Source organism: Macaca mulatta, chromosome 19, assembly GCF_049350105.2.
Source record: "Macaca mulatta isolate MMU2019108-1 chromosome 19, T2T-MMU8v2.0, whole genome shotgun sequence".
Lineage (NCBI taxonomy): Eukaryota > Metazoa > Chordata > Mammalia > Primates > Cercopithecidae > Macaca > Macaca mulatta.
Window position 1 is genome coordinate 60,789,792 of NC_133424.1, and position 27,588 is coordinate 60,817,379.

General features: G+C 51.6%; 1 protein-coding gene and 1 long non-coding RNA gene across 6 annotated transcripts; one reads left to right on the forward strand and one right to left on the reverse strand.

Moving 5' to 3' along the window:
* Positions 1-1,678: 1,678 nt before the first annotated feature.
* On the reverse strand, positions 1,679-27,538 carry TMEM143 (transmembrane protein 143). Of its 5 annotated transcripts, none has more exons than XR_013409995.1 (8): positions 27,496-27,538; positions 26,889-27,129; positions 23,573-23,677; positions 9,190-9,384; positions 7,371-7,501; positions 6,573-6,852; positions 3,324-5,084; positions 1,679-2,750 (listed from the first exon to the last, which is right to left on the reverse strand). XR_013409995.1 is itself a non-coding variant. In XM_015124460.3 (8 exons), the coding sequence occupies exons 1-8, from the start codon at positions 27,516-27,518 to the stop codon at positions 2,536-2,538; spliced, it is 1,380 nt and encodes a 459-aa protein (XP_014979946.3). In that variant the 5' UTR covers positions 27,519-27,538; the 3' UTR covers positions 1,679-2,535. The 5 variants fall into 5 exon arrangements, 4 of the variants coding, with proteins under 4 accessions (XP_014979946.3, XP_014979947.3, XP_077836843.1 ...); XM_015124460.3 differs by having other exon boundaries at positions 3,324-3,513; XM_015124461.3 differs by lacking the exon at positions 23,573-23,677 and having other exon boundaries at positions 3,324-3,513.
* On the forward strand, positions 2,548-7,822 carry LOC144337222 (uncharacterized). The gene is made up of 2 exons (XR_013410022.1): positions 2,548-4,853; positions 6,536-7,822. It is a non-coding gene; the product is annotated as an uncharacterized LOC144337222 (long non-coding RNA).
* Positions 27,539-27,588: the final 50 nt, after the last annotated feature.

The window sequence follows — 27,588 nt, forward strand, 5'->3', positions numbered from 1 at the left end:
AATGCCCATCTCCCAGCCCCCTATCCCTTCTTCCCGAGGACACAGGAGCCAGGACCCCAGTCACCGTTTCCCTCCCACAGACCCAAGAGCCTGGGCCTTCCCCTCTCAAGGCCCAAGAGACCTCTGAGAGGCACCTGAATCTAGACCTTCTGACACTTCTGGGAAGAACCTGGATTCTGGGTCCCAGCAAACCCTCTTAGGATAGGAAGCCTGCAGTGACCAGTCAGTCCTGTCTCTTTGCCTAAGCTTCTGTCACTCTGTTGCTCTCTCTCAGAGCCCCGGGCATAGTGTGTGTTTCTAGATTGTTGGACTCTTTTCTTTTTGTCCAGGCTGGAGTGCAGTGGTGCGATCTCGGCTCACTGCAACCTCCGCCTCCCGGTTCAAGCGATTCTCCTGCCTCAGCCTCCTGAGTAGCTGGGACTACAGGCACGAGCCACCACACCTGGCTAACTTTGGACTCTTTATTCTTTCTACTAACTTTCCATTTGGGAAAAGAGCTTTCTTTTCCCCTCTAGGAAACCAGTCTCTCTCTTCTTTTTGAGACGGAGTTCTCGTTCTGTCACCCAGGCTGGAGTGCAGTGGCGTGATCTTCACTCACTGCTACCTCCGCCTCCCGGGTTCAAGCAATTCTCCTGCTTCAGCCTCCTGAGCAGCTGGGATTACAGGCGCCCACCACCATGCCTGGCTAATTTTTGTATCTTTAGTAGAGACGGGGTTTCACCATGTTGGCCAGGCTGGTCTCGAACTCCTGACCTCAGGTGATCCACCCACCTCAGCCTCCCAGAGTGCTGGGATTATAGGCGTGAGCCACCACGCCTGGCCCAGTTTCCCTCTCTAGGGACTGAACATTTGGGGTCCTAGAGAGGGAGACTTCCCCTCTCTCCAAAGGCTGCCTCTAGCCCATATGACACGTTAGCAAAAATTAGAAGGCACCCCTTCTTCTTGCTGACCCAGCCCCACACCAGGACACATGCAGGGGTATGAGCTGGATCTTACAGCCACCCAGCCGTGGCTGTGTTCTTTTGTGCAGTTAACAATCTGCACAGACCGGGTTTGGTGACTCACACCTGTAATCCCAGCACTTTGGGAGGCTGAGGTGGGTGGATCACCTGAGGTCAGGAGTTCGAGACCAGCCTGGCCAACATGGTGAAACCCCATCTCTACTGAAAATACAAAAAATTAGCCAGGCATGGTGGCAGGCGCCTGTAATCCCAGCTACTCGGGAGGCTGAGAATCACTTGAATCCAGGAGATGGAGGTTGCAGTAAGCTAAGATCACACCATTGCATTCCAGCCTGGGCAACAAGAGTGAAACTCCGTCTCAAAAAAAAAAAAAAAAAAAAAAAATCTGCAAATCTGCATAATCGCACATGGCTACCCTATCTCCTCTGTTCATCAGGCCCTGGGACTCCTCAGGAATCAGATCCTTCTAAGATCCTCTTCTATGACTGTCTTTGTTTCACCAACCATGAACCCAGCCTCTTTTTAGGACTACAGCTTTCTCTGTCTGGGACCCCAAGATCTAGCTAGAGTCCCTCCCTTCTTTCCAGGATTCAATTGCTTTCCTTCCCTCCCACTCCTGCAGCCATTCTACTCATCCAGATTTCTTAAAATAATTTTTTAACTGCTCCTACACAGCAAGGTTACCCTAAAGGCAGTGTGTTGAGAGTAGCCTCATCCAGACTTACTAAACATGATTTATTACTTTGGGACAGGAGACCGGGGAGAAATTGATAGACTAATAAATATTGCACAGGCTGCTGGTGGTGGGGAGATCCAGACCGAGGTAGTTTCTGTAGAAAGGGTGAAGGACCTGGGCTAGGAAGGCACCTGAGATTGCCGGGAGCCAGGTTGGGAGCGAGTCTTGGTGGCGAGGGTGGTTTCTGGTTCACCTACCTAGCACAAGGTCTCTAACTCCTTCAGCCTAGACACCCTGATCAGCAGCTGACCAGCTGGCCTGCCATTTAAGCAGCAGCAATTGATAGCAAGATCAGGTTTCCTTTCGAAATTCTTATTGGGGGCTTCCCTGCAGCGACAACCGGCTGCCCAAGGTTGATGGAACCCAGCAGCTGTCACTGGCTGTTTGCCAGGAGGCAGGGCTAAACGGCCTTGGTGCACATGATGGGCAGTTTGCCTGGAGCGGGCTAAAAAAGACAATGATATATAGTCTCGGGAGGGCGCAGCTTTCACTCTACCTGGCGGTTTACAGAAGCCAGAGCTGAGCAGCTGTGATTGGCAGACACCCCCAGCTCCTCGGTCAAACCACACTTGGATGTTTATGGTGAAGGTGGGACTAAGAAATGGAATAGAAACCGAGCTAAGTCGCTTTGATTGGCTGTTCATCGAAGGGGCGGGGGGGACTCAGCAACTGCTGGCTACTTTGATTGGCTGCTTTGCTCAAGCACACAGTGTAGCAAAAATAATTACCTGTCATTGGAAGTTGGAGTCAAAAAGTATAACAGCAATTGACAGCCTGTCGTGAACAAGGCGGGGCTTAGTTCCTAGTCTGCTGACTGGGCAGGAAGGTAGGTTCTACTCAGGGGGTGTTACTGCTGGGCGTGGCCTGCGGGAGCTCGGAAGTGATTGGAGTCATTGGGTCTAGTTTGGGGAAACCCGGGGGTGGGTACAATCCCATGCTGGGGGTCAGGGCCTGCAGATGCTCCAGGGCCCGAGTTCCGTTGAAGGCCACCTCACAGCCTGACTTGGCTAGGAGCCAGTTCTCCACCTCCGACCGGAGCCACCTGGAGGTCTCTGCAAGGGGAGAGGCAGGTGTTCTGAGGTCACACTGAGATCGGGGAAGATTTGGGGGACCAGCAAGGAGGGGCGTAGGGCAAAGAACAGGAAGGGTCTGGGTTTGGGAGAAGCGTAGGAGTGATCTTGAGGCTTGGAAGGGAAAAGAACAAGGCCCAGGAGGCTTGAGAGGGCCAGAAGGCCCAGCTCTGGGACTCTCGTCTGGGGATCAGTCAGGGGCTCCTGCGCAGGGAAGGTGGGGGCTCCTGTAGGGAAGGGGACCACCTGGGGCCCACACAAGGAGCGCACAGGGTCTCTTGTAAGGAGAGTCGGCTCAGGTAGAGGAAAAGAGTGACAGGAGGGGTCCGTGCCATGGAGCCAAGACTCCCAACCAGGCTGAGGTTAGGAAAGGGCGGTCACATCAGGGACCAAGATCGGAGGCTGGATTCGGAGGTCCTGTCTGTTGAGGGTCGGGGTCTCTTCGCAAATCCGTCAGGTCCACCCGTGGGAACTGGGAGTGGGGACGTGTCGCGCTGGGGCGGGGCCTCGCGGGGGTGTGGCCCCCGGGGGCAGTGTCCCAGGGTCACGTCCTACCTTCGGGCGAGCCTTGAGTGCCCCCTGGCCGCCGGGCCAGGAAGCTGTGAGCCAGCAGCGCCTCCTTGGTGTGCTCGTCCTGCGCGCGCAGGGCCAGGGCGCTGAGCAGCTCCGAGTTGTTGGACGTACTGCGGTAGTAGAGCATGTGCGCCAGCTCCAGCGCCTGCGCGCTGCGCCGCTGCCCAAACATCTGCAGGCGGGACAGCGCCCCGTGGGCTCAGTTCGGGGTGCGCCCCCACCCATACACAGCCACCGGGGTCACCCACGCTGGGTGTTTTGTTTTTTTTTCTGACACGGTCTCGCTCTATAGCCCAGTCTGGAGTTCAGTGGCTATTCACAGGCGAACTCATAACGCACTGAAGCCTTGAACTCCTGGGTTCAAGCCATCCTCCCGCCTTGGCCTCCTAAGTAGCTGGGACTACAGTTGTGTGCCACCAAGCCCGGTATTTTTTGTAGAGACAGGGTTCTCCCTGTGTTGCCCAGGCTGGTCTCAAACTCCCAGCCTGGAGCGATCCTAGCTCCTCAGCCTCCCATGGTGCTGGGGTTTCACCATGTTGGCCAGGCTGATTTTGAACTCCTGACCTCAAGTGATCTGCCCATCTTGGCCTCCCAAAGTGCTAGAATTACAGGCATGAGCCAGGTCTAATTTTTGCATTTTTAGTAGAGATGGGATTTCACCATGTTGCCTAGGCTGGTCTTGAACTCCTAACTTTAAGTGATCACCATCTTAGCCAGTCTGGTCTTGAACTCCTGACCTCGTGATCTACCCGCCTCGGCCTCCCAAAGTGCTGGGATTACAGGTGTGAGCCACCGCACCCGGCTGGGCTTTTTTATTGTTATTTTTTGATTTGGGGTTTCACTATGTTGCCCAGGCTGGACTCCAAGTCCAGGGCTCAAGCGATCCTCCCACCTTGGCCTCCTGAGTAGCTAGGGCTACAGGCATGTGCCACCATGCCTGGTGTGAATTGGGTTTGAAATAGGGTCTTTCAGAGCCTGACAGGCTCCACAAACCCCCTGAGGCCAGAGACGGGTAGGGCGGATGGTCACCATGGGCTGGGACTCAGAGTCTTCTCCCCAGAGGCACCCGCCTCCCTGACTCTCATCTCGCCCCTCCCCTCTGCCCTCCAGGGTCGCAGCTGTCCCTCCATGCTTACAACCCTTCCACAGTTCCCTGCAATTCTCAGGATAAGACCTAGGGTGCCACTCTGGGTATTCAAGGCCCTCACCACCCTCTGGGGCCTCCTCTCTCTACCCTGCTCACTGGATCCAGCCCCATGAGATACGCCAGGCTGAGCTCATGGGCTCTTTCTCCACCAGGCTCAATCCCCATCTTCCAGAGCTTTCTTCAGATCCTACCTGAGCCCTGGTCCCAAGCAGAAATTGCTCCCTCCCCAGCCCCTCTGTTGGCCCGAGTATCCCAGCACCATTTCAGGCTGTGCAGCCTGGCTATTATCTGCGGGATTTATTACCGGCCTTCCTAAGAACCTGTCAGCATGGCTGAAAACAGCTTGAAAACCAATGAGCCATCAGGTGAGTGATCGGGTACGACAGATGCTTCACACCAGTCTACACTCCTGGGGCCGGTGCCAACCCTGGGGAGAATCAGTAAAAGGCAACTCCCCTCTGGGCTGACTCAGCCTCGAGACAGGACACGCGTTTTGGCAAGTGGAGCACACGTTGGGGGTCAGCCTCCACCTGGTCCCTGGGCCACGGATCCTTGGATGGTGAACAACCCGTGCAACTGTTCAAGGCAGCCCAGCACTCACATGGAGCAGAATCAAAAGGGAGCTTGTTAAAAATATAGTTCCCTGGGCCCCAGTCCCAGAGTTTCCAATTCAGTCCACTAGGACTGGAGCCCAGGAGGCTGCATTTGTCAGCCAGCTCCCCCAATGATAATGATCCCCAGTCAGGATGGGGACTTGGAACAAACAGCCCAATTAGTGATGCTAACAACCATCATCCTGGCACTAGCAAACTCTCACATAGTACTTCCTGTGCCACGTGGGAGGCTCTGTTCTCCGCACTGTGCATGTTAATTCATTTAATCCCCACAGCATCCCTCTGAGTTAGGTCCCACCATCATCCCCACTTTGCAGATTTTGGAGCTGAGGCACAGAGAGGTTCAAGATGACACAGTGAGAAGACAGTAGAGCCAGATTCAAATCCAGGAAGTCCGGTTCCAGAACACACCCCCTTCACCACATCACTAAAGCGCCCATAAAGCCGGCGCTCAGTGAGCGGCTGTCAACTCTTATGTAGCCCCTACCACAAGCCGAGCACTGCCCAGTGCTTCTCACAGACTCACTCACTTCATGCTCACAACCCTACAAGGCAGATCTCGCTATCATCCCCATTTCCCAGATGAGAAAACTGAGGCTCAGAGAGATTCAGAAACCCACCCAAGGGGTGTTGAGTAAATGAAGTAGGGAAGGGAAGGGGAACGGAGGGGAAGGGAGGGGAGGGGAGGAGAGGGCAGGAAGGGAGGGAAGGGAGAAAGGGAAGGGAGGGAGGAAGGAGGTGGGGAGAAGGAGGGAAGGGAAGGAAAAGGAACAGGAAGGAAGGAAGGGAGGAAGGGGAAGGGGAAAGGGGAGGGGAGAGGAGGAGAGGGGGAAGGAAGGGGAAGAAGGGAAGGGAAAGGGGAAAAGGAAGGGGAGGAGAGAGAGGGAAGAAGGGAGGAAAGGGGGAGGGAGGAAGGGAGGAAGGGGGAGGGGGGAGGGAGGAAGGAAGGAAGAAAGGAAGGAAGGAAGGACAAGGAGGGAAGGGAAGGGAAAGAAAAGAGGAAGAATGGGAAGGAAAGAAGGAAGGAAGGAGGCCGGGCGCCGTGGCTCAAGCCTGTAATCCCAGCACTTTGGGAGGCCGAGGCGGGCGGATCACAAGGTCAGGAGATCGAGACCACAGTGAAACCCCGTCTCTACTAAAAATACAAAAAATTAGCCGGGCGCGGTGGCGGGCGCCTGTAGTCCCAGCTACTCAGGAGGCTGAGGCAGGAGAATGGCGGGAACCCGGGAGGCGGAGCTTGCAGTGAGCCGAGATCGCGCCACTGCACTCCAGCCTGGGCAACAGCGTGAGACTCCGTCTCAAAAAAAAAAAAAAAAAGAAGGAAGGAAGGAAAGAAGGAAGGGAGGGAGGAAGGGAGGGAGGGAGAAGAACATGATGCAGGAACAATTCATGAAACAGAGACAACTATAGGTGGCCTGACCTGGTCCCCACAGCGCAGGGCCACAGGAGGTGTGGCAGGCGCATGCTCACCTTGGAGGCCCGCAGGCCCATGAAGATGGCAAAGAGCAGTAGCAGCAGGGAGGTGGCCACCTTGAGGTCGGTGAGCACCACCATGCCCACGTTGACGAAGATCGCCACGCCGGAGACCACCAGCATGAGGTTGAGCAGGGCGCGCTGCAGGGTGGGTGTGCGCACCTTCAGCTCCGGCAGCAGCTGCTCCAGGCCCTCCAGTGGCGTGTCCTTGAAACTCTTCAGTACCAGGTGTCCCCGTTTGGTCCGCGCTGCCAGCACCACCCGCTTAAAGTATCTCCTGAGGGACAGGGACAGAGACAGAGGCAGGAGCAGGATCGGGACTGCACTGCCCTGGGGAGCCCCCTCCAATCCCAGGACACTCGCTCTGGCTCTACAGTCGCACAACCATCTTAAAAGCGACTCAGTAACCATGGGGAAGAAACCAGAGATCAGCTGTGTCCAACCACAGGGGATCAGTTCAGTCACACCATCGATCCCTGGTGTTGGACTTGCAGGTTGTTTGTTGGAATCCTGGCCGCGCTGCATCTTCAGAATGTGGACCTCCCTCTCCAAGCCTCAGTTTTCCTTATTGGAAAATGGGGAGAACTGTCCCCATCCTTTCTCTTCCCCTGGGAATCGAGTGTAGTACTCACTTTCCCTTGGGAAGAAAAGACAGCGTTTGGATGAGTCACGCCTCCCATTTCTCAACTTCCCGCCCAGGGCCCAGACACCCAAACCAGACACTGACCTGTCAGTCCCCTCTTGACTCTAACCTTGCTCCCTCTTGCTGCAGCTGGGGAACAAGAGCCGCCTCACCTCTCTGCAGGGGGCAGCCTGGTGAAGAAGCCACGCCTGGAGCCCACGCTGGACTTCCGGGGCATCTGCCCGACTCGCTGGCCCAGGGCCCAGAAGTGGATGTAGATATACTGATCCAAATTTACTGTCACCTGCCGGGGGGATGAAGGAAGCAGTGGCGGGTGAACATGGGCAGGGATGTTGAGGGCAGGATACCAGAATCAGATGCCCCGCCCCTAAATAATTCCCCCGTTTCCCATTTATCACCATTCACTGTCTAGGCAGGGCCGTCACATATGGTTGTCCATGTAGTATACTGCACAAGGGTTCATCATCTAACATGGTGCCGTTCACGTCGAAGTCATCTTTATTACCGTATTTCCTAGAATCTAAGGTGCCACAGACTCTGCCCGATTACTTTATGAAGCAACTAAAACCTAAATACACTGCCGATTAAATGGTGTCACAGCACCACCTGTAATTCGCATCCCAATTTCAGAGACGACAAAACACAACTTTGGAAAAACTGCAGTTTAAAATCACTAAAATGTGGAACTTTGGGAGATTTTAGTATTTTTTATTTTGTTTTTATTTTTATTTCTATTTTGAGATATTGTCTCACTCTGTCACCCAGGCTGGAGTGCAGTGGCACAGTCTCAGCTCACTGCAGCCTCCGCCTCCTGGGTTCAAGTGATCCTCGTGCCTCAGCCTCCCAAGTAGCTGGGACTACAGGTGCCCGCCACCATGCCTGGCTAATTTTTGTATTTTTAGTAGAGAGAGGGTTTACCATGTTGGCCAGGTTGGTCTCAAACTCCTGACCTCAAGTGATCTGCCACTTCGGCCTCCCAAAGTGCTGGGATTACAGGTGTGAGCCACTGCACCCAGCTGATTTTAGTATTTCTTATAATTTTGTTAGCATTTTGCGTGCTTTTTGGGGTTTGGGTTTGTATGTGTGTGTGTGCTTTGTTTTGTTTTTTTGAGACAGGGTCTCACTTTGTCATCCAGGCTGGAGTACAGTGGCAAGATCATGGCTCACAGCTCACTGCAGCCTTAAACTCCTGGGATCAAATGATCCTCCCACCTCCTCAGCCTCCCGAGTAGCTGGGACTACAGGCCCGCACCACCATATTCAACTAATGTTTGTATTTTCTGTAGAGACAGGGTCTCCCTGTGTTGCCTAGATGAGTCCGGAACTCCTGGGCTCAAGCAATCCTCCTACCTCAGCCTCCCGAATGCTGGGATTACAGGAATGAGCCACTGAATCTGGCCTTGTATTATATTATATTATTTATCATTACAATTTTGGCAGATGGTGCTAAGTCTCTTGCCGTGAGAGAGCCATATTATATGATACTTTTCCAACAGATGGCAGCGAAGTGACCTGAGAAAGCAGCACCTCTTTTTTTTCTAATGGAGTTTCACTCTTATTGCCCAGGCTAGAGTGCAATGGCAAGATCTCGGCTCACTGCAACCTCCAGCTCCAGGGTTCAAGAGATTCTCCTGCCTTAGCCTCCCCAGCAGCTGGGATTATAGGCACCCGCCACCACACCCAGATTTTTTATATTTTTAGTAGATACGGGGTTCCACCATGTTGGCCAGGCTGGTCTTGAACTCCTGACCTCAGGTGATCTGCCCGCCTTGGACTCCCAAAGTGCTGAGATTACAGGCTTGAGTCACTGCACCCCGCCAAAAGTAGCACCTTCTTTGAGTTCACCAAGCGCGCCACATGGGCGGGAGTCCCAGGCTCAGGACTACAACTCCCAGCAGCCCCTGCCTCCCAGAGGCTCTGCCCCACCCTAGAGGCCTCTAGGTAGTTTCGTTCTCCTGGGAAGCCAGGTACCTGGACCTCATCCTGAGGGTGGTGGACCACCAGCGCGTAGGCCAGGGTGTCCTCGGACAGTGGGGAGAAGTTGGCCTGGGCCAGCAGGGGCTGCAGAGCCCGAAGCACCTCCTGCTCATTGGACAGACGCTGGGGGTCCGTTAGTGATGGCTCCTCGAGGGTCTCCCTGTCAGGGTTGATGGGGTCATACAAGGCCTAAGAGGAGAGTCGAAAAGAAAAAGATGGGTTAGGTCACTGCATGAAGGATTCTGGGGACACCTAAGGACGTCCCTTTCCAGATACTTCCATTTATTTACTTATTTATTTATTTGAGACAGAGTCTCGCTCTGTCACCCAGGCTGGAGTGCAGTGGCACTTTCTCAGCTCACTGCAACCTCTGCCTCCCGGGTTCAAGCAATTCTCCTGCCTCAGCCTCCCAAGTAGCTGGGATTACAGGTGCACGTGCCGCCGCATGGCTATTTTTTTTTTTTTTTTTTTTTTGTATTTTAGTAGAGACGGGGATTCACTATGTTGCCCAGGCTGGTCTTGAACTCCTGAGCTCAGGCAATCTGCCGGCCTCGGCCTCCCAAAGTTTTAGGATTACAGGCGTGAGCCACGATGCCTGGCCTGTGTTTTTTTTTTTTTTTTTCTTTTTTGAGACAGAGTCTCGCTCTGTCGCCCAGGCTGGAGTGCAGTGGCGCAATCTCAGCTCACTGCCACCTCCACCTCCCAGGTTCAAGCAGTTCTCCTGCCTCAGCCTCCTGAGTAGCTGGGATTACAGGCACACGCCACCACACTCAGCTAATTTTTATATTTTTAGTAGAGACAGGGTTTCACTATGTTGGCCAGGCTGGACTTGAATTCCTGACCTCAAGTGATGCAACCACCTCGGCCTCCCAAAGTGAGATTACAGGCATAAGCCACTGTGCCTGGCAGATTCTTTTCTTGTCACCCCCATATCCAGTACTTTGGCAAGTTCACTTACTAAACCCTTGAATCTTCTTAAATCCATCCTCCTATTTCCTTTGCTGCTATCTTCTCACTGAAGTCACCTTCATCTCTCACTTAAACAATTACCTAGGGCTTCTGTTCCCTAACTTTTACTCTTGCTACTTTCTTTGTATTTATCTGTTTTTTTGTGTGTTTTTTTGTTTTTTTTGTTTTTTGAGATGGAGTCTCACTCTGTTGCCTAGGCTGGAGTGCAATGGCACGATCTCAGCTCACTGCAACCTCCGCCTCCCAGGTTCAAGTGATTCTTCTGCCTCAGCCTCCTGAGTAGCTGGGACTACAGGTGCCCACCACCACGCCTGGCTAATTTTTGTATTTTTATTGGAGACGGGGTTTCACCATGTTGGCCAGGCTGGTCTCGAACTCCTGACATCAAGGGATCCCCCCACCTCAGGCTCCCAAAGTGGTGGGATTACAGGTGTGAGCCATCGCACCTGGCCTACTCTTGCTACTTTTGAACCAGTATCCACATGGCCATTGGGAAGAACTTACTGAGGCTGTAAACGGTTCCCACGATCCACCCCTCCAACGGCTTCCCACTGTATTTAGAATAAAATCTAGAAGCTTTCCATGACCTTCAAGGTCCCTCACAACTGGCGTCTACCCTGCCCGCCTCATCTTATGTCCCTACACATCCGTCCTAAAAAAGTCTTAGAATGAATGTCGAGTGAGTTTCCAGCTGCCTAGCCTATTTTGCTCACGGAGAGACTGAGTCTCAGGATGACATATAACTTGTCCCAGACTACAAGAGCCTCCAAGGAAATCACCCCTCTAGAACACCAGGCCATAAACCTCACCCTCCATGCGTCTCTTGGGGGCAGGCGCCCTATGAAACAGCTTGTTCAGGCCAGGTGCGATTCTGAATTAATGGAAGGAGAGACGGCGGGTCCTCCAAGTGGGAGGAATGGCCTAGGCGAAGGTTTGGTGGTGGGGAAGCCTAGGGCCTCAGAAACAACTGAGCAAAGACACTGGGATGCAGAAGAGATTCAGAGGCCGGCACAGTGGCTCATGCCTGTAATCCCAACACTTTGGGAAGCCAAGGTGGGAGGATCACTTGAATCCAGGAGTTTGAGACCAGCCTGAGCAACATGGTGAAATCCTGTCTCTGCAAAACTTTTGTTGTTGTTGTTGTTGTTGTTACAAAGTCTCGTTGTCACCCAGGCGGGAATGCAATGGCGTAATCCCAACTTACTGCAACCTCCGCCTCCCAGGTTCAAGCAATTCTCCTGCCTCAGCCTCCCGAGTAGCTGGGACTACAGGCTCACGCCACTACGCCCAGCTAATTTTTTGTATTTTTAGTCGAGACAGAGTTTCACCATATTGGTCAGGCTGGTCTCAAACTCCTGACCTCGTGCTCCGCCTGCCTTGGCCTCCCAAAGTGCTGGGATTACAGGTGTGAGCCATCGCGCCTGGAATTTTTTTTTTTTTTTTTTTTTTTTTTTAATTAGCCAGGCATGATAGTGCATGCCTGTGGTCCCAGCTACCTGGGAGGTTGAGGTTGGAGGATCACTTGAGCCCAGGAGGTTGAGGCTGCAGTGAATCATGATCATGCCACTCCACTCCAGCCTGGGCGACAGAGCGAGACCCTGTCTCAAAAAAAAAAGAAAAAGAGAAAGAGTCAAGTCAAGAAAATCCTCCTCTGAAGTAAGCCCTAGGGCTGTGCCCACATCCTCCAGCCTAGATTCGTCGAGCAGTTCTGGGACTTATAGAGTAACCTTGAGAAATTCCATTCCCAGGCTGAGCTGCAGTTTGAAAGCTGGAGGAGAAAGAAATCTGCATCGATCAAATGTCCACTGTGAACCAGATTCTCTTCTGGAAACTTCACATCCTCCCAGGGCTTTGGGCCAAAATCCTGGACGTTGCACGTGATCCCTGCTGCTCCCTTCCCTGTCACAATAAATCCTGCTGATTCCACCTCCAAGCAGACCGGCACTTCACCCAGCTCTCTCCTCCCCACCAGCCCTGTCCCAGTCCGTGCCAGCCACCACCATCTCATCCTGCCTGGGTGAGCCCAACAGCCTTCTCAATGGTCTCCCCAAATCCTGTAACGCACCCCATCCCCTGCCAATCGGTTCTGTGCACAGCTTCCAGGGAGATCTTGTCAAATAATAACAACAACCATCATCAATGATAATGGGGCGTATTTACATAGCACTTACTGTGTGCCAGGCGCAGACTGAAGTATGTTACACGCACATTCTCACAGTGTGAAACTCCTCAGTTACAGATGTGGAAACTGAGGCACAGAGAGGTTAAGTAATTGCTCGAGGTCACATGACCAGGAGGCAGTGTAACCAGAATGACACATCTGACCATGTCAATCTCCTGCTGAAACCCTTCCAAGGCTTCTACTGCCCTCGGGAATCAGGATCATGCTTCATAGCAGGGCCTGCAAGGCCTCACAGGACCACAAACCCCCTCGGTCACTCCATACCATCCAGATTGTCTTTAGGTTGCCTGGGTGCAATCGCTTATGCCTGTAATCCCAGTAGTTTGGGAGGCCAAGGCAGGAGGATTGCTTGAGCCCAGGAGTTCAAAGCCAGCCTGGGCAACATAGCAAGACCCCATCTCTACCAAAAAAAAAAAATATATATATATATATTTACACACACACACACACATATATATATATAAATTAGCCAGGCATGGTGGTGCACACCTGTGGGGCTACTCAGGAGGCTGAGGCAGGTGGATTGCCCAGAAGAATGAGTCTATAGTGAGCCATGATCACATTTCGGCACTCCAGCCTGGGCAACAGAGAAGACCCTTTCTCAAAACAGCAACAACAACAACAAACCAGATTGGTTTTAGTTCCTCCAGCCACAGAGACTTTGCACATGCTGTTGGAAGACTCTTCCTACCCCTTCCTGCCTTCTTCCATTTTCACTATTGAAGTCTTACTCTCTCTCATATTCTAGCTCCATTATCACTATCAAAAAGCCTCAGAGAGGGGCAGTGGCTCATGCCTATAATGCCAACACCTTGGGAGAACAAGGCAGAAAGACTGCTTGAGGCCAGGAGTTCAAGACCAGCCTGGGGAATGTGGTGAAACCCCGTTGCTACTAAAAATACAAAAAAGTTAGTTGGGCGTGGTGGCGGGCACCTGTAATCCCAGCTACTCTGGAGGCTGAGGCATGGGAATCACTTGAACCCTGGAGGTGGAGGTTGCAGTGAGCTGAGATCGTGCCAACTGCACTCCAGCCTGGGCAACAGAGTATGTCCCTGTGTGAGGCTCTGTCTCAAAAAAAAAAAAAAAGAAGGAGGAGGAGGAGGAGAAGGGAGGAGGAGAAGGGAGGAGAAGGGAGGAGGAGGGAGGAGGAGGGAGGAGGGAGAAGGAGGAAGAGAAGGGAGAAGGGAGACGGAAGAAGGAAGAAGGAAAAAGGAAGAAGGAAGAAGCCTTCCTCTACTCATCAAACTGAACAGGGCCACCCTGTGTGGTTGGGCAGGATGTGCACTGCACAAAGGTACCAGATCTAAGGGCAGACCTGTCCATTTATCATGATAGCCACCCTTCAGATGGAAATAAAGGAACAGAACAGCACCATCCACTAGAACTCCCTGCAGTGAGGAAAATGTTCTAGATCTGCACTGTCCAATAAGGTCGACACTGGCCATAGGTGGCTACTGAGCACTGAAACACGATCAGTATGCTGAGAAACAAAATGTTTAATTTTGTTTTAGTTATGTTAAATTTTAACAGCTAGTGTCTACATTTAAATTTTTTTTTTTTTTTTTTTTTTTTTAAGACAGAGTCTTGCTCTGTCACCCAGGCTGGAGTGCAATGGTGCAATTTTGACTCACTACAACCTCTGCCTCCCGGGTTCAAGGGATTCTCCTGCTTCAGCCTCCAGAGTAGCTGGGATTACAGGAGCCTGCTACCATGCCAGCTAATTTTTTTTTTGTACTTTTTTTAGTAGAGACGGGGTTTCACTATGTTGGCCAGGCTGGTCTCAAACTCCTGACCTCGTGATCCACCTGCCTCGGCCTCCCAAAGTGCTGGGATTACAGGTGTGAGCCACTGCACCCAGGCTACTTGTAAATTTAACGAAGTTCGTGGCTACTATAACGGACAGTGCCAGGCTACAGAAAGTGGCACCTTTTTCTAATTTGCACATGGACCCCAGTATAGCAACCGAGGTCCACTCTGTTATCCGCCTGCAGGGCACCATGCCCATTGCCCTCATGGTCTGAACTTAACCATCACTGGGGAGAGCATCCGATTCATGACCGTCCCCACCATCCACGTTCAGCTCCCAGAGCGCATGATGCAGGCCCAATTTCACTCCTCAATGAAGACCCAGCACCTGGCACCCGGCCTCGCACAAACATCTGCTACAAGAATGACTTAATTGGAGCCGGCGCAGTGGCTCACGCCTGTAATCCCAGCACTTTGGGAGGCTGAGGCGGGCGGATCACTTGAGGTCAAGAGTTCGAGACCAGCCTGGCCAACATGGTGAAACTCCGTCTCTACTGAAAATACAAAAATTAGCCAGGCGTGGTGGTGCACGCCTGTAGTCCCAGCTACTTGGGAGACTGAGGCAGGAGAATTGCTTGTACTCAGGAGGCAGAGGTTGCAGAGGTTGCAGTGAGCCAACACAGTGTCATTGACTCCAGCCTGGGAGACAGTGAGACTCCGTCTCAAAAAAAAAAAAAAAGAAAAAAAGAAAAAAAAGAATGACTTAATTGGGTCTTCGTGGCAATTGCTGCTGCCATTTTCCACCATCAAGCATTCCCTTGTGGCTGTCACATGCCATCTGTCTACTGAGGACTCCCAGATTTCCATCTGCAGTCCAGATATCTCGCTTGAGCTCCAGATTCACACGGCTGGGCGTCTACTCAATACTTCCACACAGATGGCCCATGGGTCTCTCAACGCCTCCGCAAGGGCATCCTCTTAAACCCACGATGCCCCAAACCTGCTTCTCTCACCGTTGTCCCCATCTCAAAAGATGTAACTCCATCCTTCCAGGTGCTCAGGCCCAAAGCCTGGGGGTCATCCTGGAGTCCTCCCTTTCTCACACATCCAACCCATTGGCAAATCCTGATGGCACCACATTCAAAACAGATGCAAAATCTGACCGCTTCTCACCCCTCGGTCTCAGCCACCCTCCTCCCTGGCCTGGGAGCCCCATCCCCATCCCCAGTGTGTTCCCCAAGCAGCCACCAGAGGGTGCCCGTTGGCACCTACAGCAATTCCGCTCTTTGCTTAGAACATTCCACTTAGCCACCTGCTCACTCAGTCAAAGCAAAGTCCTCACCACCGCCCAGGGGGCCCTGCAGGATCTGGCCTCAGGTCCCCCTCCCTCTGCCCTCACCTCCTGCTCTCTTCCCCTGGTTCGCCGGGCTCTGGCCCCGCAGGCCTCCTGGTTGTTCCTCTACATACCATGCACACTCCTGCCCCAGGGCCTTTGCACGTAGGGTTCCCTCAGATATCCAGAGGGCTTGTTCCCGCCTCCTTCAGGTCTCCGTCTCTGCTCAAATGTGCTCTGCTCAGTGAGGCCTTCCTGACCACCTTACCTGAAACTGCAAAACACACCCTCCCTTGCGTTCCTTTTCTCCTTATTAGGTTTTGAAAAAAAGAAAAATACAGCCATCCCTTGGTATCCACAGGAGATCAGTTCCAGGATGTCCCATGGATACCCAAACCTATAGATGCTCAAGCCCCTGATATAAAATGACATGTCTGCAGCCAGGCGCGGTAGCTCACGCCTATAATCCCAGCACTTTGGGAGGCCGAGGTGGGCGGATCACGAGGTCAGGAGATGGAGACCATCCTGGCTAACACGGTGAAACCCCGTCTCTACTAAAAATACAAAAAATTAGCCAGTCGCGGTGGCGGGCGCCTGTAGTCCCAGTTACTCGGGAGGCTGAGGCAGGAGAATGGCGTGACCCCAGGAGGAGGAGCTTGCAGTGAGCCGAGATCACTGCACTCCAGGCTGGGCGACAGAGCGAGACTGTGTCTCAAAAAAAAAAAAAAAAAAGATAAGTCTGCATATAACCTCTGCACATCCCCTCATATACTTTATTTTTATTTTTATTTTTCTAGAGACAGGGTCTAGCTCTGTCCCCCAGGCTGGAATGCCGTGCTGCAATCATGACTCACTGCAGCTTCGACCTCCCAGGCTCAAGCAATCCTCCTGCCTCAGCCTCCTGAGTAGCCGGGACCACAGGTGTGTGCCACCACACACAGCTAATTTAAAAAAAAAAAAATGTGAAGGCCGGGCACAGTGGCTCACACCTGTAATCCCAGCACTTTGGGGGGCCGAGGCGGGTGGATCACTTGAGGCCAGGAGTTCCAGACCAGCCTGGTGAAACCCCGTCTCTACTAAAAATACAAAACCTAGCCACACATGGTGGTGCACACCTGTAGTCCCAGCTACTCGGGAGGCTGAAGCAGGAGAATCACTCGAACCCAGGAGGTAGAGATTGCAGTGAGCCAAGATCACGCCACTGCACTCCAACCTGGGGAACAGAGTGAAAATCTGTCTCAGAAAAAAAAAGGAAAAAAAAATTTGTGGAGACGGAGCCCTACTATGTTGTCCAAGCTGGTCTCAAACTCCTGTCCTCAAATGATCCTCCCGCCTCAGCCTCCCAAAGTGTTAGCATTACAGGCATGAGCCACTGTGCCTGGCCATGTGTCCTTTAAATCATCATCTCTCTCTAGATTACTTATAACACCAAATACAATGAAAATGTTATGTAAATAATTGTAATGCTACATTGTTCAGAGAATAGTGACAAGGAAAAAAAAAAGTCTGTACATGTTCACTACTGATACAATTTTTTTCCCAAATAATTTTTATCCACGAGTTGGTTGAATCCACAGATGCAGAACCCATGGATATGAAGGGCTGACTGTGCAGGACACCAGTAACATCTGAATTCAGATCAACGACAAGCAATTTTTTTTTTTTTCAGACGGGGTCTCACTCTGTTGCCCAGGCTGGAGTGCAGAGGCGTGACTCTGCAACCTCCGCCTCGGCTCACTGCAACCTCCGCCTCCAGGGTTCAAGCAATTCTCCTGCCTCAGCCTCCATAGTAGCTAGGATTTCAGGCGCGCGCCACGCCCAGCTAATTTGTTTTTTGTATTTTAGTAGAGACAGGCTGTCACCATGTTGGCTAGGCTGGTCTCGAACTCCTGACCTCAAGTAATCCACCCGCCTCGTCCTCCTAAAGTGCTGGGATTACAGGCGTGAGCCCCTGCGCCCAGCCCAGCAACAAACAATGTTTTTAGTTTATGTCCCGTGCAATATTGGATGACTGTATTGCACAAGACACACACACGCTACTAAAAAATGATCCATAGTTTATCTGACATTCAAATTTACTGGGTATAATGAGTTGAATGTTGTCCCTAAAAATTTACATCCCTTTGGAACGTCAGAATATGATCTCATTCAGAAATAGGGTCTTTGCAGGTAGAATTAAGGTAAAGATATAGATGAGATCATACTAAATTAGGGTGGAATCTAAATCTAGTGAGAGTGTCCTTATAAGGGACAGAAAAGGACACACACAGGACACTGAGACGGCAGCCACAGGAAGATGGAGACGGGGTTAGAGTGACTCATCTATAAGCCAAGGAACACCAAGGGTTGCTGGCCGCTACAGGAAGCCGGGAGAGACACCACGGATGGTTCCCCCTCAGGACCTCCACAAGGAAACACCTTTTAATACATTTCACTACTTTTTTTTTTGAGACATAGTCTCGCCCTGTTGCCCAGGCTGGAGTGCAGTGGTGTGATCTCGGCTCACTGCAACCTCTGCCTCCCGGGTTCAAGTGATTCTCCTGCCTCAGCCTCCCGAGTAGCTGGGATCACAGGCATGTGCCACCACACTCAGCTAAATTTTGTGTTTTTAGTAGAGTCGGGGTTTCACCATGTTGGCCAGACTGGTCTCGAACTCCTGATCTCATGTGATCCATCTGCCTCGGCCTCCCAAAGTGCTGGGATTACAGGCGTGAGCCACCGCATCCAGATTTTTTTCTTTTCTTTTTTTTTTTTTTTTTTGAGACAGAATCTTGCTGTCACCCAGGCTGGAGCGCAGTGGTGCGATCTCAGCTCACTGCAGCCTTTGCCTCCCAGGTTCAAGTGGTTCTCCTGCCTCAGCCTCCTGAGTAGCTCGGACTATAGGCACCCGCCACCACACCCAGCTAATTTTTGTATTTTTAGTAAAGACGGAGTTTCACCATGTTGGCCAGGCTGGTCTCGAACTCCTGACCTTAAGTGATCCACCCACCTCGGCCTCCCAAAGGGCTGGAATAACAGACGTGAGTCACTGTGCCCAGCCAAATGTCACTCCTTTACCTTGTTGCTGGTCTCTTCCTCAGTAGAACAGAGCCTGTGAGGCACATCTGTCACGCTGTCCACTGTCCCCCAGAGCCTCAAGCCATTCCAGAGACACAGTAGGTGCCCAGTAAATACTTACTGAGCGAATTCAATGAATGAATGAATCAGGGAAAAAAGATCAGAGAGAGGTCACCCACCCCACTAGTGAACAACCAAGCTATTGTTGGAACCGAGGCGATGCTGCTTCTTTCCCTGCCCAGGCCACATCTTCAAAGGACTTAAGTCATCGGCTAATGGTCACCCAGCAGGCCTCACCCGCCTCTGCCACTTCTACCCTGCCTCTGCCTCTGTTTAAAACCTCCTGCCTGGGAGATATATGCTTATTCACTTATATTCTTTCCACATTTCTATATATTTACACATTTCTATAATAAAATGGGCTTTTTTTAACTTTTTTTTTTTTTTTTTTTTTTAAGAGTCTCGCTCTGTCACCCAGGCTGGAGTGCAGTGGCGTGATCTTGGCTCACTGCAACCTCCATCTCCCGGGTTCAAGTGATTCTCATGCCTCAGCTTCCTGAGTAGCTGGGACTACAGGCACCCCCTCAACCACAACTGGTTAATTTTTGTATATTTAGTAGAGACAGGGTTTCACCATGTTTGCCAGACTGGTCTCGAACTCCTGGGCTCAAGTGATCCGCCCGCCTCGGCCTCCCAAAGTGCTCAGATTACAGACATGAGACACCGTGTCCGGCCTTAACTTTTAGAAAAATAGAAAAAAAAAAAAAAACAACTGTGGCTCCAGAGGCCACAGGTGCCCTGTGGAAGAGCTTGGAGGCAGGCAAACAGGGACTTGATCTCGACTCCACCAATTATGAACTGTGTGATCCTGGGCACAACCCAGGCCCTCTGAGACCTTCAGTTTCTCCCTGTACGTATGGGCTGATGGCGGCTGCCTCTCCGCACTGCAGGAAGGAGTCAATAAGCCAGACACAGCAAGCGCTCAGCAACGACGGGCTGTGATGCCGCCATTGCTGGGGTTGTTATTATTCAAAGCAAAGCAGGGAGCTGCAGAAGGCTGTGGTGGGATGCAGCGAGGGGTGAATGCAGCAGGCCTGAGTTGTCCAAACCCCGCACATTCCAAAGAAAGGACAGGCCCTGGACAGCTTCTGGGAGGGAACCTCTAAGCCCTTGGAATGTCCTGACTGATAAGAGTGTCTTAGATCGAGACCATCCTGGCTAACATGGTGAAACCCCGTCTCTACTAAAAATACAAAAAATTAGCCAGGCGTGGTGGCGGGCGCCTGTAGTCCCAGCTACTCAGGAGGCTGAGGCAGGAGAATGGCGTGAACCTGGGAGGTGGAGCTTGCAGTGAGCTGAGATCCAGCCACTGCACTCCAGCCTGGGTGACAGAGCGAGACCCCGTCTCAAAAAAAAAAAAGTGTCTTGATTTACCTGGGGCCTGGAGCCACACTGGATGCTGTATGCTAATGCTGTGATCTATGGTCAGGGCCTGGAGCCATTTGGTATCAGCTTGGCCTCTGGAAGGGCTGGAGTCTCAGGTCAGCCACCATGCATATGTGACTGACGCCCAGTAAAAACCCTGGACACCCAGGCTTACAGGAGCGTCCCCGGTTGGCAGCACTGCTTGCGTGTTGTCACACATCTTGCTGGGAGAATTAAGTGCCATTCATGACTCCACCAGGAGAGGACAGCTGGATGCTCACACCTGGTCTGTCTTGGATTCTGCCCCATGTGACTTTTTCCTTTTTTTTTTTTTTTTTTTTTTTTTGAGACAGAGTCTTGCTCTGTTGTCCAGGCTGGAGTGCAGTGGCACAATCTCGGCTCACTGCAACCTCTGCCTCCTGGGTTCAAGCGATTCTCCTGCCTCAGCCTCCTGAGTAGATGGGACTACAGGCACGAGCCACCATGCCCAGCTAATTTTTGTACTTTTAGTAGAGATAGGGTTTCACCATGTTGGCCAGGATGGCGGGATGGTCTCGATCTCCTGACCTCATGATCTGCCCTCCTTGGCCTCCCAAAGTGCTGAGATTACAGGCGTGAGCCACTACACCCAGCCCCCATTTTTTTTTTTTTTTTTTTTTTGGAGACACAGTCTTGCTCTGTCACCCAGGTTAGAGTGCAGTGGCAAAATCTCAGCTCACTGCAACCTCCCACTCCTAGGTTCAAGCGATTCTCTTGCCTCAGCCTCCCGAGTAGCTGGGAGCTGGGATTATAGACATGCGTCACCACGGCCGGCTTTTTTTTTTTTTTTTATTTTTTTGAGACGGAGTCTCACGCTGTTGCCCAGGCTGGAGTGCAGTGGCGCGATCTCGGCTCACTGCAAGCTCCGCCTCCCGGGTTCCCGCCATTCTCCTGCCTCAGCCTCCTGAGTAGCTGGGACTACAGGCGCCCGCCACCGCGCCCGGCTAATTTTTTGTATTTTTAGTAGAGACGGGGTTTCACTGTGGTCTCGATCTCCTGACCTTGTGATCTGCCCGCCTCGGCCTCCCAAAGTGCTGGGATTACAGGCTTGAGCCACCGCGCCCGGCCTTTTTTTTTTTTTTTTTTTTGAGACAGAGTCTTATTCTGTCGCCCAGGCTGTAGTGCAGTGGCGGGATCTTGGCTCACTGCAAGCTCTGCCTCCTGGGTTCAATCGATTCTCCTGCCTCAGCCTCCTGGGTAGCAGGGATTACAGGCACACGCCACCACACCTGGCTAATTTTTGTATTTTTAGTAGAGATGGCGATTCACCATGTTGGTCAGGCTGGTAATTTCTATATTTGTAGTAGAGACAGGGTTTCGCCATGTTGGCAAGGCTGATCTCGAACTCCTGACTTCAGGTGATCCACTTGCCTTGACCTCCCAAAGTGCTGGGGTTACACGAGTGAGCCACCACGCCTGGCAGTACTACCATCTATTAATAGATCCTCCCACAGCAGTTTCTCAGCCCAGACCTCTCCCTTCACCTCCAGATCCACATATTCAAGTCCATCTTTCTACCTGGCTTTCTAAAAGGCAGTTCAATGGATAAAGAAAATATGGTCTATATATACCATGGAATACTACTCAGCCATAAAAAGGAACAATATAATGTCTCTTGCAGTAATTGGATGGAATTGGAAGGCCATTATTCTAAGTCAAGGAACTCAGGAATGGAAAACCAAATAGCTTATATTCTTGCTTATAAGTGGGAGCTAAGCTATGAGGGGGGGAAGATATACAGAGTGATATAATGGAATTTGGGGACTCAGGGAGGGGGGTTGGGATGGGGGTGAGGGACTACAGATTGGGTACACTGCTCTAGTGATGGGCACACCAAAATCTCAGAATTCACCACTATAGAATTCATCCATGTAACGAAAAAGCACATGTACCCCAAAAACTATTGAAATAAACATTTTTTTAATTCAAAAGAATAGGCCAGGAGTGGTCCACCTGCCTCGGCCTCCCAAAGTGCTGGGATTACAGGCGTGAGCCATCACGCCCGGCCAAGTAGCTCAAATTCTTAAGTCCAAAACTGAGCTCTGAGTCCTCCCTGCAGATCTTTTTCCCCATCCCATCACGGTCTTCCTCATCCCAGTAAATGGCAGCTTCATCCTCCGGGAGGCTCAGGCCAGAACCGCTGGAGATGCACCACTTCTCCTCTCTTCCTCCCCACCACACCCCCACAGCCAGCACATCAGCAGAACGCTAATGCCTCCCAACATAACCAGCATCTGACCGCTTTCCACCACTTCCACCACTATTACCCTTGTCAGAGTTTCCATTATCTCTCACCTAGACAAATATAATAGACTCTTTCATAGATGTCCTTGCCTCTGACAGTCTGTTCCTTACACTGCAGCCAGAGAAATCCTGTTAACACCTAAATCCGCTGCTCACATCTCCTTGGCTCAGAGCCCTCCCATGACTCCCGGCTCACTCAGAGTCAAAGCGGTCCTCAGCCTGCGCAGTGGCTCACGCCTGTAATCCCAGCACTTTGGGAGGCCGAGGCGGGTGGATCACTTGAGGTCGGGAATTCAAGACCACCCTGGCCAACATGGTGAAACCCCGTCTCTACAAAAAATACAGAAATTAGCAGGCAGAAGTGGTAGACACCTGTGGTCCCAGCCACTCAGGAGGCTGAGGGAGGAGAATCGCTGGAACTGGGGAGGGAGAGGTTTGCTGTGAGCCGAGATCGCACCACTGCACTCCAGCCTGGGTGACAGAACAAAAACTCCATCTCAAAAACAAAAACAAATAAACAAACAAAAAACAAAGCAAGGTCCTCGCCGTGGCCCGCAAGGCCCAGTACAATCTGTCCCCATCCCCTCTGCCCTCATATCCCACCCTTCCCGCACATTCACTCTCCTGCAGCCACAGTGGCCTCCTCACTGCTCAACACTCCAGGCCCCCGCTCACCTCAGGGCCTTTGCACCTGCTCTTCCGTCTGCCAGGAACATCCTCCCCCAGGCATTCATCAGGCTCATACCCCCTCTTCGCTAAGCCTTTAGCCCACATATCACCTCCTCAGGGAGCCCTTTCCCACCCACCCCATCTGAAACAGGCCCCATCTCACCCCTTTTTTTTTTTTTTTTTTTTTGAGACAAAGTTTTGCTCTGTCGCCCAGGCTGGAGTGCAGTGGCTCGATCTCAGCTCACTGCAAGCTCCGCCTCCCGGGTTCACGCCATTCTCCTGCCTCAGCCTCCTGAGTAGCTGGGACTACAGGTGCCTGCCACCTCGCCAGGCTAATTTTTTTGTATTTTTTTAGTAGAGACGGGGTTTCACCGTGTTAGCCAGGATGGTCTCGATCTCCTGACGTCGTGATCCACCCGCCTCGGCCTCCCAAAGTGCTGGGATTACAGGCATGAGCCAACATGCCCGGCCCATCTCATCCCTCTTTATCCCACTACTCCGCCTCATTGTTCATGGCACTTATCACCAGCAGGCATCATATTTTATATGTATTTGATTCCTTGTCTCCCCAGTTGGAATGTTGGCTCCATGTTCACTGTTGAATCCCCAGCACTTAAAATAAGGGCCAGGCTCCAAGAAGGTGTCAGAGAATGTTTGCTGAATGAGCAGATGAGCGAACAAGCGCCGCAGGGCTGGAGGGGCTCCATCCTCACCTGCAGCCGGGCCAGGATTTGGTGGTAGTGGAACAGGGTGCAGAAGTCCACGTGGGCCGAGAACGCCTCCAAAGCTGCCTTCTCTGCCGGACTCGAGTGGAATTCCTGTTACCTCAGGAAGCAAAACTTCTCTGTAGGCCTTTTCCCCTTCCCCAAGCGAAAGAATTCTTCCCCTGGCAACCTAACTACACAATCAGAGCTCCGGACTTTGAAGTTTTGTTCTGGGGCCGGGCGCAGTGTCTCGCACCTGTAATCCTAGCACTTTGGGAGGCCGAGGCGGGTGGATCACTTGAAGTCAGGAGTTCAAGACCAGCATGGCCAACATGGTGAAATCCTGTCTCTGCTAAAAATACAAAAATTAGCCGGGTGTGGTGGTGTGCACCTGTTGTCCCAGCTACTCGGGAGGCTGAAGCTGGAGAATTGCTTGAACCGGGGAGGCAGAGGCTGCAGTGAGTCGACGTCGCACCACTGCCCTCCAAACTAGACAACATGAAGACTCCGGCTCAAAAAAAAAAAAAGTTTTGTTTTGGTTGGAAAAAAAGTTTGTTCATTTTACTGAAACTGAGGCAGCCAAATATAGTGAAAAACTATACTGGGCTTAAAAAGCTGGAGGTTCAAGTTTTTGCTTTCACATTTCCTAGCCAACACTCACACAATTCCAGGAACTGTTTGACAGTGTAATGTCATCCTCCAGAAGTAGATGGAATTATTATTATTATTATTATTATTATTTATTATTATATTGAGACAGGGTCTCGTTCTGTAACCTAGGCTGGAGCTCAGTGGTGCAGTCTCAGCTCACTGTATCTTCATCCTCCTGGGATCAAGTGATCCTCCCACCTCAGCCTCCTGAGCAGCTAAGACTACAGGTGCCCACCACTATGCCTCGCTAATTTTTTACAATTTTTTGTAAAGGTGGAGTCTCACTATATTGCCCAGGCTGGTCTGAACTCCTGTGCTCAAGCGATCCTCCCACCTCAGCCTCCCAAAGTGCTGGGAGGCTGAGTCACCATCCCCCCAAGGTTGATGGAATTATAACTCCCATTTTTCAGCAGGAGAAACTGAGGCTCTGGAAAAGTCATTTGGTAAGGGCTGCAGTGTCTGTGGGAAGTGATTGCAATCTAGGTCTCTCTGACACCAGAGCACACATAGAACCATTTTGGGGTTTTTTTGTTGTTTTGTTTTATTTTTGAGATGGAGTCTTACTCTGTTGCCAAGGCTGGAGTGCAGTGGCCACGATCTCAGCTCACTGCAACCTCTACCTCCGTAGTTCAAGTGATTCTCCTGCCTCAGCCTCCTGAGTAGCTGGGATTATAGGTGCCTGCCACCATGCCCAGCTAATTTTTGTACTTTTAATGGAGACGGGGTTTCACCATGTTGGCCAGGCTGGTCTTGAACTCCTGACCTCAGGTGATCCACCTGCGTCGGCCTCCCAAAGTGCTGGGATTACTGGCATGAGCCACCACGCCTGGCCTTGAGCCACTTCTTTATGTTTCCTATCTCAATGTCCTGGGTAATTGTCTTCACTTCTTTGAGCCTCAGTTTCCTCACTGGCAACAGAGGATCACACCCTCTATCTCAGAGGGCTATGGTGAGAATCTGATGAGATTACACGTGTCCTGTATACACGTGTTTACATTTGTGTGCATATATTTGTGTATTTATGTGTGTGTATATTTGTGCATTTTTGTGTGCATATATTTGTGCGTGTTTGTGTATGCGTATTTGTGTATGTATATTTGTATGTGTTTGTATGTGTATATTTATGCATTTGTGTACATATATTTGTGTATTTGTGTGAGAATGTATTTGTGTGTGTATTTGCATATACTTGTGTGTATTTGTATGCATATATTTGTGTGTGTATCAAGTCTAGCACAGAATTGAGTACATACAGTAGATGTTCAATAAATAAATGTTAAATGAATGAATGATGGTTGGGTGTGGTGGCTCATATCTGTAATCTCAGCACTTTGGGAAGCCAAGGTGGGCAGATCACTTGAGGCCAAGAGTTCAAGATCAGCCTGGCCGACATGGCAATCCCCTGTCTCTACTAAAAATGCAAAAATTAGCCAGGCGTGGTGATGGGCACCTGTAGTCCCAGCCTCTTGAGGGGCTGAGGCAGGTGGATCACTTGAGTCCAGGAGGCAGAGAATTGCAGTGAGCTGAGATTGTGCCACTGCACTCCAGTCTGGGCAACAGAGTGAGACCTTATCTCAAAAAAAAAATAATTGGCCGGGCGCGGTGGCTCAAGCCTGTAATCCCAGCACTTTGGGAGGCCGAGATGGGCGGATCACGAGGTCAGGAGTTCGAGACCATCCTGGCTAACACGGTGAAACCCCGTCTCTACTAAAAAATACAAAAAACTAGCCGGGCGAGGTGGCGGGCGCCTGTAGTCCCGGCTACTCGGGAGGCTGAGGCAGAAGAATGGCGTAAAAACCCGGGAGGCAGAGCTTGCAGTGAGCTGAGATCCGGCCACTGCACTCCAGCCTGGGCGACACAGCGAGACTCCGTCTCAAAAAAAAAAAAAAAAATAATAATAATAATAATAATAAACAAAAATAAATGAATGAATGAATAATAATCCTCAAAATCCTCAATAATGACAATGATGACGATGGTGGTAATAAGTACTCAGGTTCTAGAGTGACACCAAGCCTAGGATGACGTGAATATGACACCCAAGGGTGCAAAATTTAATGGAGGCACTCACTCTTAGGGTCAAGCGAATGCCTCACTTGCCTAACCCTAGTCCTGGGCCAGCTCTGGAGTCAGACCACTTTGGTTCAAATCTACGCCACTATGCTGTGGCCTTGGGTAAGTCACTTTCCTTTCCTATGCTTCCATTATCTCATCTGTAAAATGGGGATGATGGTGGTATCTCTCTTACTGATGATTCAACAATACATGAAAAATGTCTGGCACAGTGCCATAGAGTCAGAGCTCAAATTGTGTGATAATAATTATGATTACAGCGTTGTGACTTTATAGGTACAATTATTATCAGGTAGTAGACATAGTAATGATGAGGATCATTACTATACCCGTCTTACAGAGGGAAAAACCATGCCCCAGAGAGTGCCTGTTCAAGCCCTCAGAACAAGCCAGAATCGGGAATGGATGCTGCATCTGATCTCGGAGACCTGGCTCCTGCATTCCAGCTCATCTCCCGCCCACCAGGGAACCACGAAGGGACCCGGGAACTGCAACTCCCAGGAGGCGCCAGGGCAGTTCTCTGCAGCAACTAGGGCCCTGCCGCCGTGAAGCCTGCTGGGAGCGGTAGTCCCCAGGCTCTTGGATCCGGGACGGGCGGTACCTGTATTAGGAGGCGGAGCAGCTGCTCCTTAGAGAAGGGAATGAAGCGCTCGCGGTACTGCTGGGCCCAGTCGCGGGGCTCCCTGGGGTTCCACATCTTGCGATACTCCCCGATCTTGGCTGCCAGCGATGAGAGGGCCCGGGGGGGCCCGAGGAGCGCGGGCAACAGTGGCCATACTCGGACCCTGAACCCCCAGACCCCCCGGGTCACATGCAGCATGGCTAGACCCTTTCCCTGGAGCCTAAACAGAGGAAAATGGGAAGGGGGTCAAAGGCCATCTAGAGGAAAAGCGCCCTCTCCACCTCCACGTCCCACCCTCCAGAAGCTGTCTCTACCCCAGGCAGGGCGCAGAGCCCATCTGCTCGCCTCGAAGCCCCTGTTGCCTGTCCCCTTCCCACACCGTTCAGTTGGCCTGGGTCCCACACAGGGGTCAGAGGTCTTAGGTTTCGGGGCGTTTTGCAGGCCCAGAGATCCTGTAGTGGTACAACGTTTGCTTGGGGTCTAGACAGCGAGGTAGATCTTAGGAGAGCAGGAATGCTCGGAAAGGTTACCTAGGGGGTGCAGAGCCGCCCTCCCTGGCCATGCAATCCCCCAATCTCTCCCTCACCTTAGCCAAAGCTCGACTGTCATTGAGCCTCCTGCGCATGTGCAGGAAGGCGTCCTGGGCTCCCGAGGTTCAGCTTCAGCCAGCAGTAAAACG

Coding starts and splice junctions, on each gene's coding strand:
- TMEM143 (XM_015124460.3), bottom strand. CDS start 27,518: ATGACAGTCGAGCTTTGGCTAAG. Junction 23,678..26,888: donor TGCTCCGCCTCCTAATACAG/GTACCGCCCGTC, acceptor CTGAGGTAACAG/GAATTCCACTCGAGTCCGGC. Junction 9,385..23,572: donor AAATCCTGGCCCGGCTGCAG/GTGAGGATGGAG, acceptor CTCTCCTCTTAG/GCCTTGTATGACCCCATCAA.